General features: G+C 37.2%; 1 protein-coding gene and 1 long non-coding RNA gene across 2 annotated transcripts in view; one reads left to right on the top strand and one right to left on the bottom strand.

Moving 5' to 3' along the window:
- LOC309511586 overlaps positions 1 to 14,540 on the bottom strand; it is an 83,139-nt gene that overhangs the window by 56,544 nt on the left and 12,055 nt on the right. The gene's annotated exons all lie outside the window — the stretch shown is intronic.
- On the top strand, positions 12,849 to 14,442 carry LOC309511685 (uncharacterized protein). The gene is made up of 2 exons (XM_082186926.1): positions 12,849 to 13,104; positions 13,229 to 14,442. Exons 1-2 carry the CDS (start codon positions 12,910 to 12,912, stop codon positions 14,306 to 14,308), a joined length of 1,275 nt encoding a protein of 424 aa, XP_082043052.1. The 5' UTR covers positions 12,849 to 12,909; the 3' UTR covers positions 14,309 to 14,442.

Here is a 14,540-nt window from a genome sequence, read left to right as displayed (position 1 = left end):
GTTTAAATGAGTTTCATTGGCTAATATATATAGAATGGCAGTTTGATTTAGTTTTCAAGGGATTTAGATTTGAAATTTTGTCGGTTGGTGAGTTTGAATTTTTTTAGAATGCCCAATGTTAAGTCAATGGGAGTTTTTCCGAGTTTTGATCGTCATTTGTAGGAAAACCGTAAGTCCGATCAGTCTGAAAAGATAAAGCAACTAACTTCAGATCAGTTTGAGTGTCTGAGCCGAGTTTGGAGTATGTAGAGTTAAAGCTCTAGGGCGAGTTTGAGTCAACAGTTATTCACAGAAGAATAATAATAATAATAATAATATTAATAATAAGTTTAAATAGGATTTCAATATGTTGGCTTTCTCAAGCCAACTTAACTAGATGCGAAAGTTCGTCGAGACAAACTTTAAGTTGGCTTGAGAAAGTTTGGACCGGAAAGTTTTTTGCTAGGCGGTTGCTAGGATGTTATGGGTGGTTGCTATGATGTTGCTAGGGTATTTAGGGCGGTTGCTCGGGTGTTCTGGGTGGTTGCTATGGTATTCTGGGTGGTTGCTAGGGTATTCTGGGTGGTTGCTAGGCGGTTGCTAGGATATTTTGGGTGGTTGCTAGGGTCTTTTGGGTGGTTGCTAGGCGGTTGCTAGGGTGTTCTGGGTGGTTGCTAGGGTGTTTTGGGTGGTTGCTAGGGCATTCTGGGTGGTTGCTATGCGGTTGCTAGGATATTTAGGGTGGTTGGTAGGGTCTTTTGGGTGGTTGCTAGGCGGTTTCTAGGGTATTTTGGGTGGTTAATAGGCGGTTGCTAGGGTGTTCTGGGTGGTTGCTAGGGGATTTTTGGGTGGTTGCTAGGTGGTTGCTAGGGTCTTTTGGGTGGTTGCTAGGGTGTTTTAGGTGGTTGCTAGGGTATTCTGGGTGGTTGCTAGGATATTTTGGGTGGTTGCTAGGGTCTTTTGGGTGGTTGCTAGGGTCTTTTGGGTGGTTGCTAGGGTCTTTTGGGTGGTTGCTAGGCGGTTGCTAGGGTGTTCTGGGTGGTTGCTAGGGTCTTTTGGGTGGTTGCTAGGCGGTTGCTAGGGTGTTTTGGGTGGTTGCTAGGGTCTTTTGGGTGGTTGCTAGGCGGTTGCTAGGGTCTTTTGGGTGGTTGCTAGGGTGTTTTGGGTGGTTGCTAGGGTATTCTGGGTGGTTGCTAGGCGGTTGCTAGGGTCTTTTGGGTGGTTGCTAGGCGGTTGCTATGGTGTTCTGGGTGGTTGCTAGGGTGTTTTGGGTGGTTGCTAGGGTATTCTGGGTGGTTGCTAGGCGGTTGCTAGGGTGTTTTGGGTGGTTGCTAGGGTGTTTTGGGTGGTTGCTAGGGTATTCTGGGTGGTTGCTAGGCGGTTGCTAGGGTCTTTTGGGTGGTTGCTAGGGTCTTTTGGGTGGTTGCTAGGGTGTTCTGGGTGGTTGCTAGGCGGTTGCTAGGGTGTTATGGGTGGTTACTAGGATGTTTTGTGTGGTTGCTATGGTGTTGCTAGGGTATTTTGGGTGGTTGCTAGGGTGTTTTGGGTGGTTGCTAGGGTATTCTGGGTGGTTGCTAGGCGGTTGCTAGGGTGTTTTGGGTGGTTGCTAGGGTGTTTTGGGTGGTTGCTAGGGTATTCTGGGTGGTTGCTAGGCGGTTGCTAGGGTCTTTTGGGTGGTTGCTAGGGTCTTTTGGGTGGTTGCTAGGGTGTTCTGGGTGGTTGCTAGGCGGTTGCTAGGGTGTTATGGGTGGTTACTAGGATGTTTTGTGTGGTTGCTATGGTGTTGCTAGGGTATTTTGGGTGGTTGCTAGGGTGTTTTGGGTGGTTGCTAGGGTGTTCTGGGTGGTTGCTAGGCGGTTGCTAGGGTGTTTTGGGTGGTTGCTAGGGTCTTTTGGGTGGTTGCTAGGGTCTTTTGGGTGGTTGCTAGGGTGTTCTTGGTGGTTGCTAGGTGGTTGCTAGGGTGTTCTGGGTGGTTGCTATGGTATTCAGAGCGGTAGATAGATAGATACACACACACACACACACACACACTCAGAGTTTAGAGTTTATAAGTGTATAAATTGATAAGTTTATAAGTGTACAAGTTTTTGAGTTTAGAGTTTATAAGTTTAAATGAGTTTAGAGTTCAGAGTTTATTAATTTATGAGTTTAAGAGTTCATAAGTCTATGAATTCATGAGTTTATTAGTTAATTAGTTATTCAATTTAAGTTAATTAGTTTATAAGTGTATGAAATTAGAGTTTATTAGTTTAAATGAGTTTCATTGGCTAATATATATAGAATGGCAGTTTGATTTAGTTTTCAAGGGATTTAGATTTGAATTTTTGTCGGTTGGTGAGTTTGAATTTTTTTAGAATGCCCAATGTTAAGTCAATGGGACTTTTTCCGAGTTTTGATCGTCATTTGTAGGAAAACCGTAAGTCCGATCAGTCTGAAAAGATATAGCATAAAACTTCAGATCAGTTTGAGTGTCTGAGCCGAGTTTGGAGTATGTAGAGTTAAAGCTCTAGGGCGAGTTTGAGTCAATAGTTTTTCACAGAAGAATAATAATAATATTAATAATAACTAGATGCGAAAGTTCGTCGAGACAAACTTTAAGTTGGCTTGAGAAAGTTTGGACCAGAACGTTTTTTTGCTAGGCGGTTGCTAGGATGTTGCTATGGTGTTGCTATGGTGTTGCTAGGGTATTTTGGGAGGTTGCTAGGGTGTTCTGGGTGGTTGCTAGGTGGTTGCTAGGGTGTCCTGGGTGGTTGCTAGGGTCTTTTGGGTGGTTGCTAGGGTATTTTGGGTGGTTGCTAGGCGGTTGCTAGGGTGTTCTGGGTGGTTGCTAGGGTGTTTTGGGTGGTTGCTAGGGTGTTTTGGGTGGTTGCTAGGGTATTCTGGGTGGTTGCTAGGCGGTTGCTAGGATATTTTGGGTGGTTGCTAGGGTCTTTTGGGTGGTTGCTAAGCGGTTGCTAGGGTGTTCTGGGTGGTTGCTAGGGTGTTTTGGGTGGTTGCTAGGGTATTCTGGGTGTTTGCTATGTGGTTGCTAGGATATTTAGGGTGGTTGCTAGGGTCTTTTGGGTGGTTGCTAGGCGGTTGCTAGGGTATTTTGGGTGGTTGCTAGGGTATTCTGTGTGGTTGCTAGGCTATTTTGGGTGGTTGCTAGGGTCTTTTGGGTGGTTTCTAGGCGGTTGCTAGGGTATTTTGGGTGGTTGCTATGGTATTCTGGGTGGTTGCTAGGGTCTTTTGGGTGGTTGCTAGGCGGTTGCTAGGGTGTTTTGGGTGGTTGCTAGGGTGTTTTGGGTGGTTGCTAGGGTATTCTGGGTGGTTGCTAGGCGGTTGCTAGGATATTTTGGGTGGTTGCTAGGGTGTTTTGGGTGGTTGCTAGGGTGTTCTGGGTGGTTACTAGGATGTTTTGTGTGGTTGCTATGGTGTTGCTAGGGTATTTTGGGTGGTTGCTAGGCGGTTGCTAGGGTGTTTTGGGTGGTTACTAGGATGTTTTGTGTGGTTGCTATGGTGTTGCTAGGGTATTTTGGGTGGTTGCTAGGGTCTTTTGGGTGGTTGCTAGGCGGTTGCTAGGGTGTTTTGGGTGGTTGCTAGGGTATTCTGGGTGGTTGCTAGGCTATTTTGGGTGGTTGCTAGGGTCTTTTGGGTGGTTGCTAGGGTGTTTTGGGTGGTTGCTAGGGTATTCTGGGTGGTTGCTAGGCGGTTGCTAGGATATTTTGGGTGGTTGCTAGGGTGTTTTGGGTGGTTGCTAGGGTGTTCTGGTTGGTTACTAGGATGTTTTGTGTGGTTGCTATGGTGTTGCTAGGGTATTTTGGGTGGTTGCTAGGCGGTTGCTAGGGTGTTTTGGGTGGTTACTAGGATGTTTTGTGTGGTTGCTATGGTGTTGCTAGGGTATTTTGGGTGATTGCTAGGGTCTTTTGGGTGTTTGCTATGTGGTTGCTAGGATATTTAGGGTGGTTGCTAGGGTCTTTTGGGTGGTTGCTAGGCGGTTGCTAGGGTATTTTGGGTGGTTGCTAGGGTATTCTGGGTGGTTGCTAGGCTATTTTGGGTGGTTGCTAGGGTCTTTTGGGTGGTTTCTAGGCGGTTGCTAGGGTATTTTGGGTGGTTGCTATGGTATTCTGGGTGGTTGCTAGGGTCTTTTGGGTGGTTGCTAGGCGGTTGCTAGGGTGTTTTGGGTGGTTGCTAGGGTGTTTTGGGTGGTTGCTAGGGTATTCTGGGTGGTTGCTAGGCGGTTTTGGGTGGTTGCTAGGGTGTTCTGGGTGGTTACTAGGATGTTTTGTGTGGTTGCTATGGTGTTGCTAGGGTATTTTGGGTGGTTGCTAGGCGGTTGCTAGGGTGTTTTGGGTGGTTACTAGGATGTTTTGTGTGGTTGCTATGGTGTTGCTAGGGTATTTTGGGTGGTTGCTAGGGTCTTTTGGGTGGTTGCTAGGCGGTTGCTAGGGTGTTTTGGGTGGTTGCTAGGGTGTTTTGGGTGGTTGCTATGGTCTTTTAAGGTGGTTGCTAGGCGGTTGCTAGGGTGTTTTGGGTGGTTGCTAGGGTCTTTTGGGTGGTTGCTAGGATATTTTGGGTGGTTGCTAGGGTCTTTTGGGTGGTTGCTAGGTGGTTGCTGGGGTGTTCTGGGTGGTTGCTATGGTATTCAGAGCGGTAGATAGATAGATACACACACACACACACACACACACTCAGAGTTTATGAGTTTAGAGTTTATAAGTGTACAAGTTTTTGAGTTTAGAGTTTATAAGTTTAAATGAGTTTAGAGTTCAGAGTTTATTAATTTATGAGTTTAAGAGTTCATAAGTCTATGAATTCATGAGTTTATTAGTTAATTAGTTATTCAATTTAAGTTAATTAGTTTATAAGTGTATGAAATTAGAGTTTATTAGTTTAAATGAGTTTCATTGGCTAATATATATAGAATGGCAGTTTGATTTAGTTTTCAAGGGATTTAGATTTGAATTTTTGTCGGTTGGTGAGTTTGAATTTTTTTAGAATGCCCAATGTTAAGTCAATGGGAGTTTTTCCGAGTTTTGATCGTCATTTGTAGGAAAACCGTAAGTCCGATCAGTCTGAAAAGATATAGCATAAAACTTCAGATCAGTTTGAGTGTCTGAGCCGAGTTTGGAGTATGTAGAGTTAAAGCTCTAGGGCGAGTTTGAGTCAATAGTTTCCACAGAAGAATAATAATAATAAGTTTAAATAGGATTTCAATATGTTGGCTTTCTCAAGCCAACTTAATAAGTTTAAATAGGATTTCAATATGTTGGCTCTCTCAAGCCAACTTAATAATAAGTTTAAATAGGATTTCAATATGTTGGCTTTCTCAAGCCAACTTAATAAGTTTAAATAGGATTTCAATATATTGGCTTTCTCAAGCCAACATAATAAGTTTAAATAGGATTTCAATATGTTGGCTTTCTCAAGCCAACTTAATAATATTAATAATAATAATAATAAGTTTAAATAGGATTTCAATATGTTGGCTCTCTCAAGCCAACTTAACTAGAAAAAAAGTTTGAGACAAACTTTAAGTTGGCTTGAGAAAGCCGGACCAGAGAGTTTGAAAAAGTTAAAAGTAGTTTGAAGTTTAACCCTCTGAGGTCGACAAACGCGCCCACGCGTTTTGCTGGATTTTTTTCAGTTCAGTTCAAAAGAAATTAATTTTGCTCTGTTGACTTTGATATTACAAGCAAGTTTCATACATCAATCGATTCTGTTAAATGTGTATTATTTTTGTGTATACTCACAATAAAAACAAAGTGTTGTGCTTTTTGCCAAATAAAGAAAAATAAACGTGATGCGAGTTCTGCCTTCTCTCTGTCAGTGAAGACCATTCTGAAACGCGTCCGAAAATGAACAATAACTCAACGAATACTGAGTCAAACAGGCATACAGTCACACAGGCATGAAGCTTGAATTCTCTTCTTTAAAATGAGGTAATTTATATAAAAAAAAAATATTCTCATCTTGTGAAATCTGTGTTAAAAGAGAGCGATTCCAGTCGAGCTCATTAGAGCTCATTCAAAGGTAATGTGACTCCGCCCACGGAGAGCGCGCGCTATTCAAACGCAAATTACTGAGGCAAACCTGTGAACGCCCCCATATCAGCTCGAGAAAACACAAGTTTAATCATATCATTGTAGCCTACGTGTTTACACCATCTGGCAGCGCTGTGAGGAATAATAATAACGGAAAATCTACCTCAGAGTGCGGGTATTGCAGGAGAGAGGATCCGAATATGTAGTAAGTTTTTTTTCCTTCTCAAGTTAATCGCGTTTCTGTGAATGAATGAACGGCAGCCGCAGAGATGCGCGCTGTTTATCACAGCTCGCAAAAAGACAGTTTAAATTTAAATTGCGTCTCTGTGTGAATGAATGATGATGTTTTAGCAAACTGTATTGCTATACTGAGATGAGTAAACTGAAAATTAACATTTATATGCCCTAATATTTCATAAAAACAACGTTACAGTCAGGCGTTTCTGTTTGTGAATGAATGTTTCGGTTTTAGCAAACTGTATTGACGTAAAACTGCAAACTGTAAAAATCGACTGAAATGTTGAAATAAAATGTATTTGTATAAGCAACGTATTAAACTGCAAATTAACATTTATATTTCTTATAATAAAAACGAAAGACCTATGTTACAGACATATGAAAGACAACATTTCGTTGATTAGTTTTGGATAGATTATACATTTTTACTGTAAAATATCTGCCAACTCAAATAAGCCAATATTTGTTTGCCAATATTTGCTCATGTTAAATATAGTATGTTTTGTCAAAAATAAAGTAATCAAATAATCAATCAAATCCTTAACTTTGAAATATGTATGATAAAATGTATACTTTAGTTTTTACAAAGAAAGATTACACTTGAATTGTTGTTGTAATTGTAACCTTTTTAATAAAAAAATATATTTACAAGGTAGATGTAAACAAACTATTAAAAGGTAATAAGGTAATAAGCCTTTTCTTTAAATAATTTTTATTGTGTTTTATTAGTGACAAATTTGGGGAGAGGATAAATATTCCAAAACTGAAAATACAGTATGAGAATTAACTGCACAATTACTAGACATGTTTTCCTTGGATATTATAGGCCAAATTGCAAGCACACCATGTGGAAAAATAAAAAATAATTGAGATGCTTCCAACTGTTGCTCTTGCATTCTTGTGGCTCAGTGACTCACCTGAATGAAAGGGTCATTAAGTATGCAGGCCCCATTGTCTCCTAAGGTGTGAACCACTAAATATGCATGATCGTTGACGCCCACTCCGCATATTGCCTTTCCAAACAGAAAGTGCTTTGCAAAATTCAAATCAATGTATTGTGTTATGTGAATGATAAGGGCAGGATGATTTTCACATCATTTTGAAGAAAAAACACTAGGCAATGACATCTATTAGACAAAAGTCTTATTGGCACATATTTAGTATGTGTTTTATGGCCTTATTTCAGAAACTTTAGTTTTTAGTTTTTTCAATAACCACGCATAAACATTATTCTCTCAAAAATGCAGACATGTACATTCTTGTTGCTCACATATTATGGTAGCCCTGTTTGTGCTAAATAGTGTGTAATTTTTTTTTGCCATTAATATGTTTATAAGCAACTGAAAAAAGCACAAATGTCAGGGCATGTCAGAACATCTCAAGGACCCCAAAAACCCCTCAGACCTCAGAGGGTTAAAGTAGTTTAAATTTTGATTGATAAATTAGTTAGAAAGAAAGAAAAAATATTAGTTAGAAAGAAAAAGATAGATTAGTTAGAAAGATAGATTACAAGAAAGATTAGTTAAAAAGAAAGACAGATTAGTTAGAAAGCAAGAAAGCAAAAAAAAGAAAGAAAGAAAGAAAGAAAGAAAGAAAGAAAAGTGGATTAGAAAGAAAGAAAGAAAGAAAGAAAGAAAGAAAGAAAGAAAGAAAGAAAGAATAGTGGATTAGAAAGAAAGAAAGAAAGAATTGTGGATTATAAAGAAAGAAAGAAAAAAAGAAAGAAAGAAAGAAAGAAAGAAAGAAAGAAAGAAAGAAAGAAAGAAAGAAAGAAAGAATTGTGGATTAGAAAGAAAAAGAAAGAAAGAAAGACTAATTAGTTGAAAGGAAGAAAGAAAGAATGGTGGATTAGTTAGAAAGAAAGAAAGATTAGTTAGAAAGAAAGAAAGAAAGAAAGAAAGAAAGAAAGAAAGAAAGAAAGAAAGAAAGACTGATTAGTTGGAAGGAAGGAAGGAATGAAGGAAGGAAGGAAGGAAAGAAAGAAAGAAAGAAAGAAAGAAAGAAAGAAAGAAAGAAAGAAAGAAAGAAAGAAAGAAAGAAAGAAAGAAAGAAAGAAATATGGGCTTGGTAGAAAGAAAGACTAGTTAAAAAGAAAGAAAGAAATATGGGCTTGGTAGAAAGAAAGACTAGTTAAAAAGAAAGAAAGAAATATGGGCTAGTTTAGTAAGAAGATTAGTAAGAAAGAAAGAAAGAAAGAAAGAAAGAAAGAAAGAAATATAGAAAGAAAGAAAGAAAGAAAGAAAGAAAGAAAGAAAGAAAGAAAGAAAGAAAGAAAGAAAGAATTGTGGATTAGAAAGAAAGAAAGATTTGTGGCTTATAAAGAGAAGGAAAGAAAGAAAGAAAGAAAGAAAGAAAGAAAGAATTGTGGATTAGAAAGAAAGAAAGATTTGTGGCTTATAAAGAGAAGGAAAGAAAGAAAGAAAGAAAGAAAGAAAGAAAGAAAGAAAGAAAGAAAGAAAGAAAGAAAGAAAGAAAGAAAGAAAGAAAGAAAGAAAGAAAGAAAGAAAGAAAGAAAGAATTGTGGATTAGAAAGAAAAAGAAAGAAAGAAAGAAAGACTGATTAGTTGAAAGGAAGAAAGAAAGAATGGTGGAATAGTTAGAAAGAAAGAAAGATTAGTAAGAAATAAGTAAAGATAGATAAATTAGTTAGAAAGATAGATAGATTAGTAAGAAACAAAGATAGATAAGTTAGTTAGAAAGATAGATAGATTAGTAAGAAATAAGTAAAGATAGATAAATTAGTTAGAAAGATAGATAGATTAGTAAGAAACAAAGATAGATAAGTTAGTTAGAAAGATAGATAGATTAGTAAGAAACAAAGATAGATAAGTTAGTTAAAAAGATAGATAGATTAGTTAAATTGATTCGTTAGAAAGTATTAGTTAGAAAGAAAGATTAGTTAGAAAGAAAGATAGAAAGAAAGAAAGAAAGAAAGAAAGAAAGAAAGAAAGATTAGTTAGAAAGAAAGAAAGGATTAGTTAGAAAGAAAGAAAGATTAGTTAGAAAGAAAGAAAGATTAGTTAGAAAGAAAGAAAGAAAGAAAGAAAGAAAGAAAGAAAGAAAGAAAGAAAGAAAGAAAAGAAAGATTAGTTAGAAAGAAAGAAAAAGAAAAAAGAAAGATTAGTTTGAAAGAAAGAAAAAGAAAAAAGAAAGATTAGTTAGAAAGAAAGAAAGAAAGAAAGAAAGAAAGAAAGAAAGAAAGAAAGAAAGAAAGAAAAAAGATTAATTAGTTAGAAAGAAAGAAAGAAAGAAAGAGAAAGAAAGAAAGAAAGAAAGAAAGAAAGAACAAAGATTAATTAGTTAGAAAGAAAGAAAGAAAGAAAGAAAGAAAAGATTAGTTAGAAAGAAAGAAAGAAAGAAAGAAAAAAGATTAATTAGTTAGAAACAAAGAAAGAAAGAAAGAAAGAAAGAAAGAAAGAAAGAAAGAAAGAAAGAAAGAAAGAAAGAAAGAAAGAAAGAAAGAACAAAGATTAACCCTCTGGGGACCAAAAACGCGCCCGCGCGTTTTGCTCGTTTTTTTTTTTTAGCAATGAAAATAAACACTAAATGCTCTGTTAATTTTGATCTTTCATTTTCGTGTAATACATCAATCGATCCTGTTCAGTTTCTATTTTTTTTCTGTATACTCACAATAAAAATAAAGTGTTTTGCTTTTTGACAAATAAAGAAAAATTAACATGATGCGATTTCTGCCTTCTCTCTGTCAGTAAACTCCCGTTTGAAACGCGTTCGAAAATTATCTATAACTCCGCGAAAATTCAGTCAAACAGGCAAACAGACCCACGGGCATAAAGCTTGAGATCGCATCTTTTAAATGAAGTCATTTATATAAAAAACAAATATTCTTAGTTTCTGTAATCTGTATACAAAGAGAGCGACTCCAGTCGACCTCATTACGAGATGATTCACAGTAATGTGACCACTCCCCGGAGAGCGCGTGCTTTTCAAATGCAAATTCCGAGAACCATTTCAGATCTGTGAAACGCCCACATCAGCTGTAAACAAAGCGCGTCGCGAGTGAGACATTATAGCCTTTATGGAGAAAAGTTTCCACAGTGCTGATGAGGAGAAATATCTCCTGATATGAGCAGCAGATCGCGCTGAGGAGTGAGGTAGGCTGTTTTCTTTTCTCAAGTGTGGAATAACGTTATGGAATAACGTTAGTGTAGGCCTATGTAAACCGCAAAAAGATGAATCGCATTTCTATAATATGACTCGCGTTTCTGTGAGATGAATGAAGGGTACATATTTGTAAAGAGTGTTTAGCCTAAATATGAATCGCGCGTCTGTGTGTGAAAGAATAAACTGCTTTGCTATAGCCTACTGAGATGAGTAAAATCGACTGGAATATGTTGAAATAAAATGTATTTGTATAAGCAACGTAAATTAACATTTATATGCCCTGATATTTCAATAAAACAACGTTAGTCAGGCGTTAGTCACACTATTTTTGTCAAAAATAAAGTCATAGACTAAGATGTTAGATGTTCCATTGTTGGCTATATTCAAACTAATGAATACATATGATAAAATGTAGGCCTATAATCTTTTTTTTCTTTCTTTTTTTTTTTTACAAAGAAAGAGTACACTTGAAATATTGTTGAAATTGTAATTATTGTTGTAATTGTAACATTTTTAATAAAATAGCTAAACATATTTACAAGATAGATGTAAGCGAAATCTTAAATGGTCAATATAAGTATTCTTCTAAATACATTGTCCTTGCATTGTGGCTCAGTCAGTGTCACACCTGAATGAATGGCTATTCAGAGTCATTATGCAGAGTGGGTGGGACATCCCAGGTGTAAACTACTCCTTCACGCCCCCCTCGCATATTGGCTTTCCAAGCAAAACCTGTTTTACACCATTTAAATCAATGTATTTTTTTTTTGTGAACGATAAAGCAAGACTATTTTCACATAATTTTGAAGCCAGTACTCAAAGGTACAACATCAATTAGACAAAAGTCTTGTGGACACATATTTAATATGTGTTTTGTGGTCTTAATTCAGCCACTTTCATTTTTATTTTTTCCAATAACCACGCATAAACATTATTCTCTTAAAAATACAAACATCTACATACACATTGCTCGCATATTTTGGTAGCCCTGTTTGTGCTATATAGAGTGATTTTACACCTTTGCCATTAACATGTTTATAAATAACTGAAAAAAGCACAAATTTCAAGGCATGTCAGAACATCTCAAGGGCTCCAAAAACACCTTGGTCCCCAGAGGGTTAATTAGTTAGAAAGAAAGAAAGAAAGAAAGAAAGAAAGAAAGAAAGAAAGAAAGAAAGAAAGAAAGAAAGAAAGAAAGAAAGAAAGAAAAAGAAAGAAAGAAAAGATTAGTTAGAAAGAAAGAAAGAAAGAAAGAAAGAAAGAAAGAAAGAAGATTAGTTAGAAAGAAAGAAAGAGAGAAAGAAAGAAGATTAGTTAGAAAGAAAGAAAGAAAGAAAGAAAGAAAGAAAGAAAGAAAGAAAGAAAGAAAGAAAGAAAGAAAGAAAAAAGATTAATTAGTTAGAAAGAAAGAAAGAAAGAAAGAAAGAAAGAAAGAAAGAAAGAAAGAAAGAAAAAAGATTAATTAGTTAGAAAGAAAGAATAGTTAGAAAGAAAGAAAGAAAGAAAGTAAGTAAGAGAGAAAGATTGATTAGTTAGAAAGATAGATAGATTAGTTAGAAATAAAGAAAGATAGATTAGTTAGTTAGAAAGATAGATAGATTAGTTAGAAAGAAAGAAAGATAGATAAGTTAGTTAGAAAGATAGATATATTAGTTAGAAAGGAAGAAAGATCGATAAGTTAGTTAGAAAGAAAGAAAGAAAGAAAGATAGATTATTTAGTTAGTTAGAAAGATAGATAGATTAGTAAGAAATAAATAAAGATAGATAAATTAGTTAGAAAGATAGATAGATTAGTAAGAAACAAAGATAGATAAGTTAGTTAGAAAGATAGATAGATTAGTAAGAAAGAAAGATAGATAAGTTAGTTAAAAAGATAGATAGATTAGTTAAATTGATTCGTTAGAAAGTATTAGTTAGAAAGAAAGATTAGTTAGAAAGAAAGAAAGAAAGAAAGAAAGAAAGAAAGATTAGTTAGAAAGAAAGAAAGAAAGAAGGATTAGTTAGAAAGAAAGAAAGATTAGTTAGAAAGAAAGATTAGTTAGAAAGAAAGAAAGAAAGAAAGAAAGAAAGAAAGAAAGAGGGAAAGACTGATTAGTTAGAAAGAAAGAGATAGATTAGTTTGAAAGATAGATAGATTAGTAAGAAATAAAGAAAGATAGATTACTTAGTTAGTTAGAAAGATAGACAGATTAGTTAGAAAGAAAGATAGATAAGTTAGTTAGAAAGATAGATAGATTAGTTAGAAAGAAAGAAAGAACGAAAGAAAGAGATTACTTAGTTAGAAAGATAGATATATTAGTTAGAAAGAAAGATAGATAAGTTAGTTAGAAAGATAGATAGATTAGTATTGGCGCTTTTCCATTACCAGTACCAGCTCAACTCGACTCGACTCGACTCGCCTCGGCTCGGCTCGGCTCGCTTTTCGCTCCGTTTTCCATTGCAGATAGTACCTCCACAAAAGTACCTGGTCGTCATAGCGACGGCGCAGGAAACTGCCGTGACGTAATCTTATACGCGACACACACCCGCTACCCACACACACAGGACAATGGAGGAAATCGAGTGTATGCTGTTTTTGATCCTCGGGATGTGGCTGTTTCTCACAGCAAAAAGACAAACGTTGTTTCAGGAGAGGCTGAGGGCAGCCAAACGAAACAGTGATGAAAAAAACCGGAGAGTTTGGGAATTACTACAGAGTTCAGACTACGAGATGAATCCGGTTGTTCAAAGCCGACGCAAGAGGGTAAGTTATGCTAACGTAGCTAACATTTGCATATGTATAAATACTATACTATATACAAAGTATTTGATCAACTTTATAGCTACCAGTATTACGTACTAAAATGTGTATGCTTTATGTGTTTCAGATCTGTTTCGCTTTGCAAAGTCGCCGCGGCAGACCGTCTGTTTGGGCTTTCAACCGAGCTACCGAGTGGTGGGATGTTATTGTTCCCGGTTTCACAAACGCGCAGTGGGTTCAGAACTTTAGAATGTCCGAAGAAACATTTATATACTTGTACAACAAACTGCGTCCAGTGATGGAGAGACAGGACACAAGCTTCCGCAAGTGTGTTACTCTAAAGAAGAGAGTGGCCATCGCACTATGGAAGCTTGCGACCGGTTCAGAGTACAGAACTGTCGGCCATCTTTTCGGAGTAAGCATAACAACTGTTTGCCGATGTGTTCAAGAGTTCACTGCTGCTGCAGAAACGTTGTTGGTTCCCGAACAAATTCGTTTCCCAGACCAGGAGAAGTTTGAAGAAATGGCTGCCTACATTGAAAACAGATGGGGGCTCCCACAGTGTGTTGGTGCTATTGATGGATCACACATACCCATTTTGGCACCACAGGAGTACCACTGTGACTATTTCAACCGTAAAGGCTGGCACTCCATCATCCTTCAAGGTGTTGTAGATGGAAAAGGACTGTTCTGGAACGTGTTTGCAGGACTGCCTGGCAGCTTGCATGATGCTCGTGTTTTAAGACTGTCCACATTGTGGGAGTTGGCCAGCCGTGGCAACCTCTTTCCAGCTTACACCAGGAATATTGGTGGGGTGAATGTTGCCTACTACATCCTGGGAGATTCTGCCTATCCCCTGCAGAACTGGCTCATAAAACCATTCACTGACACTGGACGGCTGACAGCAGAACAGCAGATCTACAACAAGAAAATATGTCGAGCACGGGTCGTGGTTGAAAACGCTTTTGGTAGACTGAAGGGAAGGTGGCGATGTCTCATGAAAAGAAATGACTGTGATGTTACAATCGTGAAATCTATGATTCTTACTTGCTGTGCTTTGCATAACCTTTGTGAGACTCATGGAGAGGACTATGACAATGACTGGGATGCACCTGCAGCAGCAGAGCCTGTGGTGGCAGTGGCACAGGGTGTAGAGGAGGAGGGCAGGGATGTACGAGAGGGTCTGATGCGTTACTTTAATTGCTAAAAAATAAATACTTTATCTTTAAAAATGTTGTCTCTGCTGTTTTTTTTATCACAGTATCAAATCTGAAAATACATGGTCAAACCCTTGTAAAAAAGTAAACCATCAAAAAACACACTTTGTAATAAGTTTCAAAAAGTTTTTATTTAAACACACACATACAAATAGAAAAAACTATAATATAAATTCACAACCAACTATATACATATGTTACATGTAGTGCAAACATGAAGTT

Source organism: Leuciscus leuciscus (genome assembly GCF_965113295.1).
Source record: "Leuciscus leuciscus genome assembly, chromosome: 12".
NCBI classification, from domain to species: Eukaryota; Metazoa; Chordata; class Actinopteri; order Cypriniformes; family Leuciscidae; genus Leuciscus; species Leuciscus leuciscus.
This window is presented reverse-complemented; position numbering and strand designations above follow the sequence as displayed.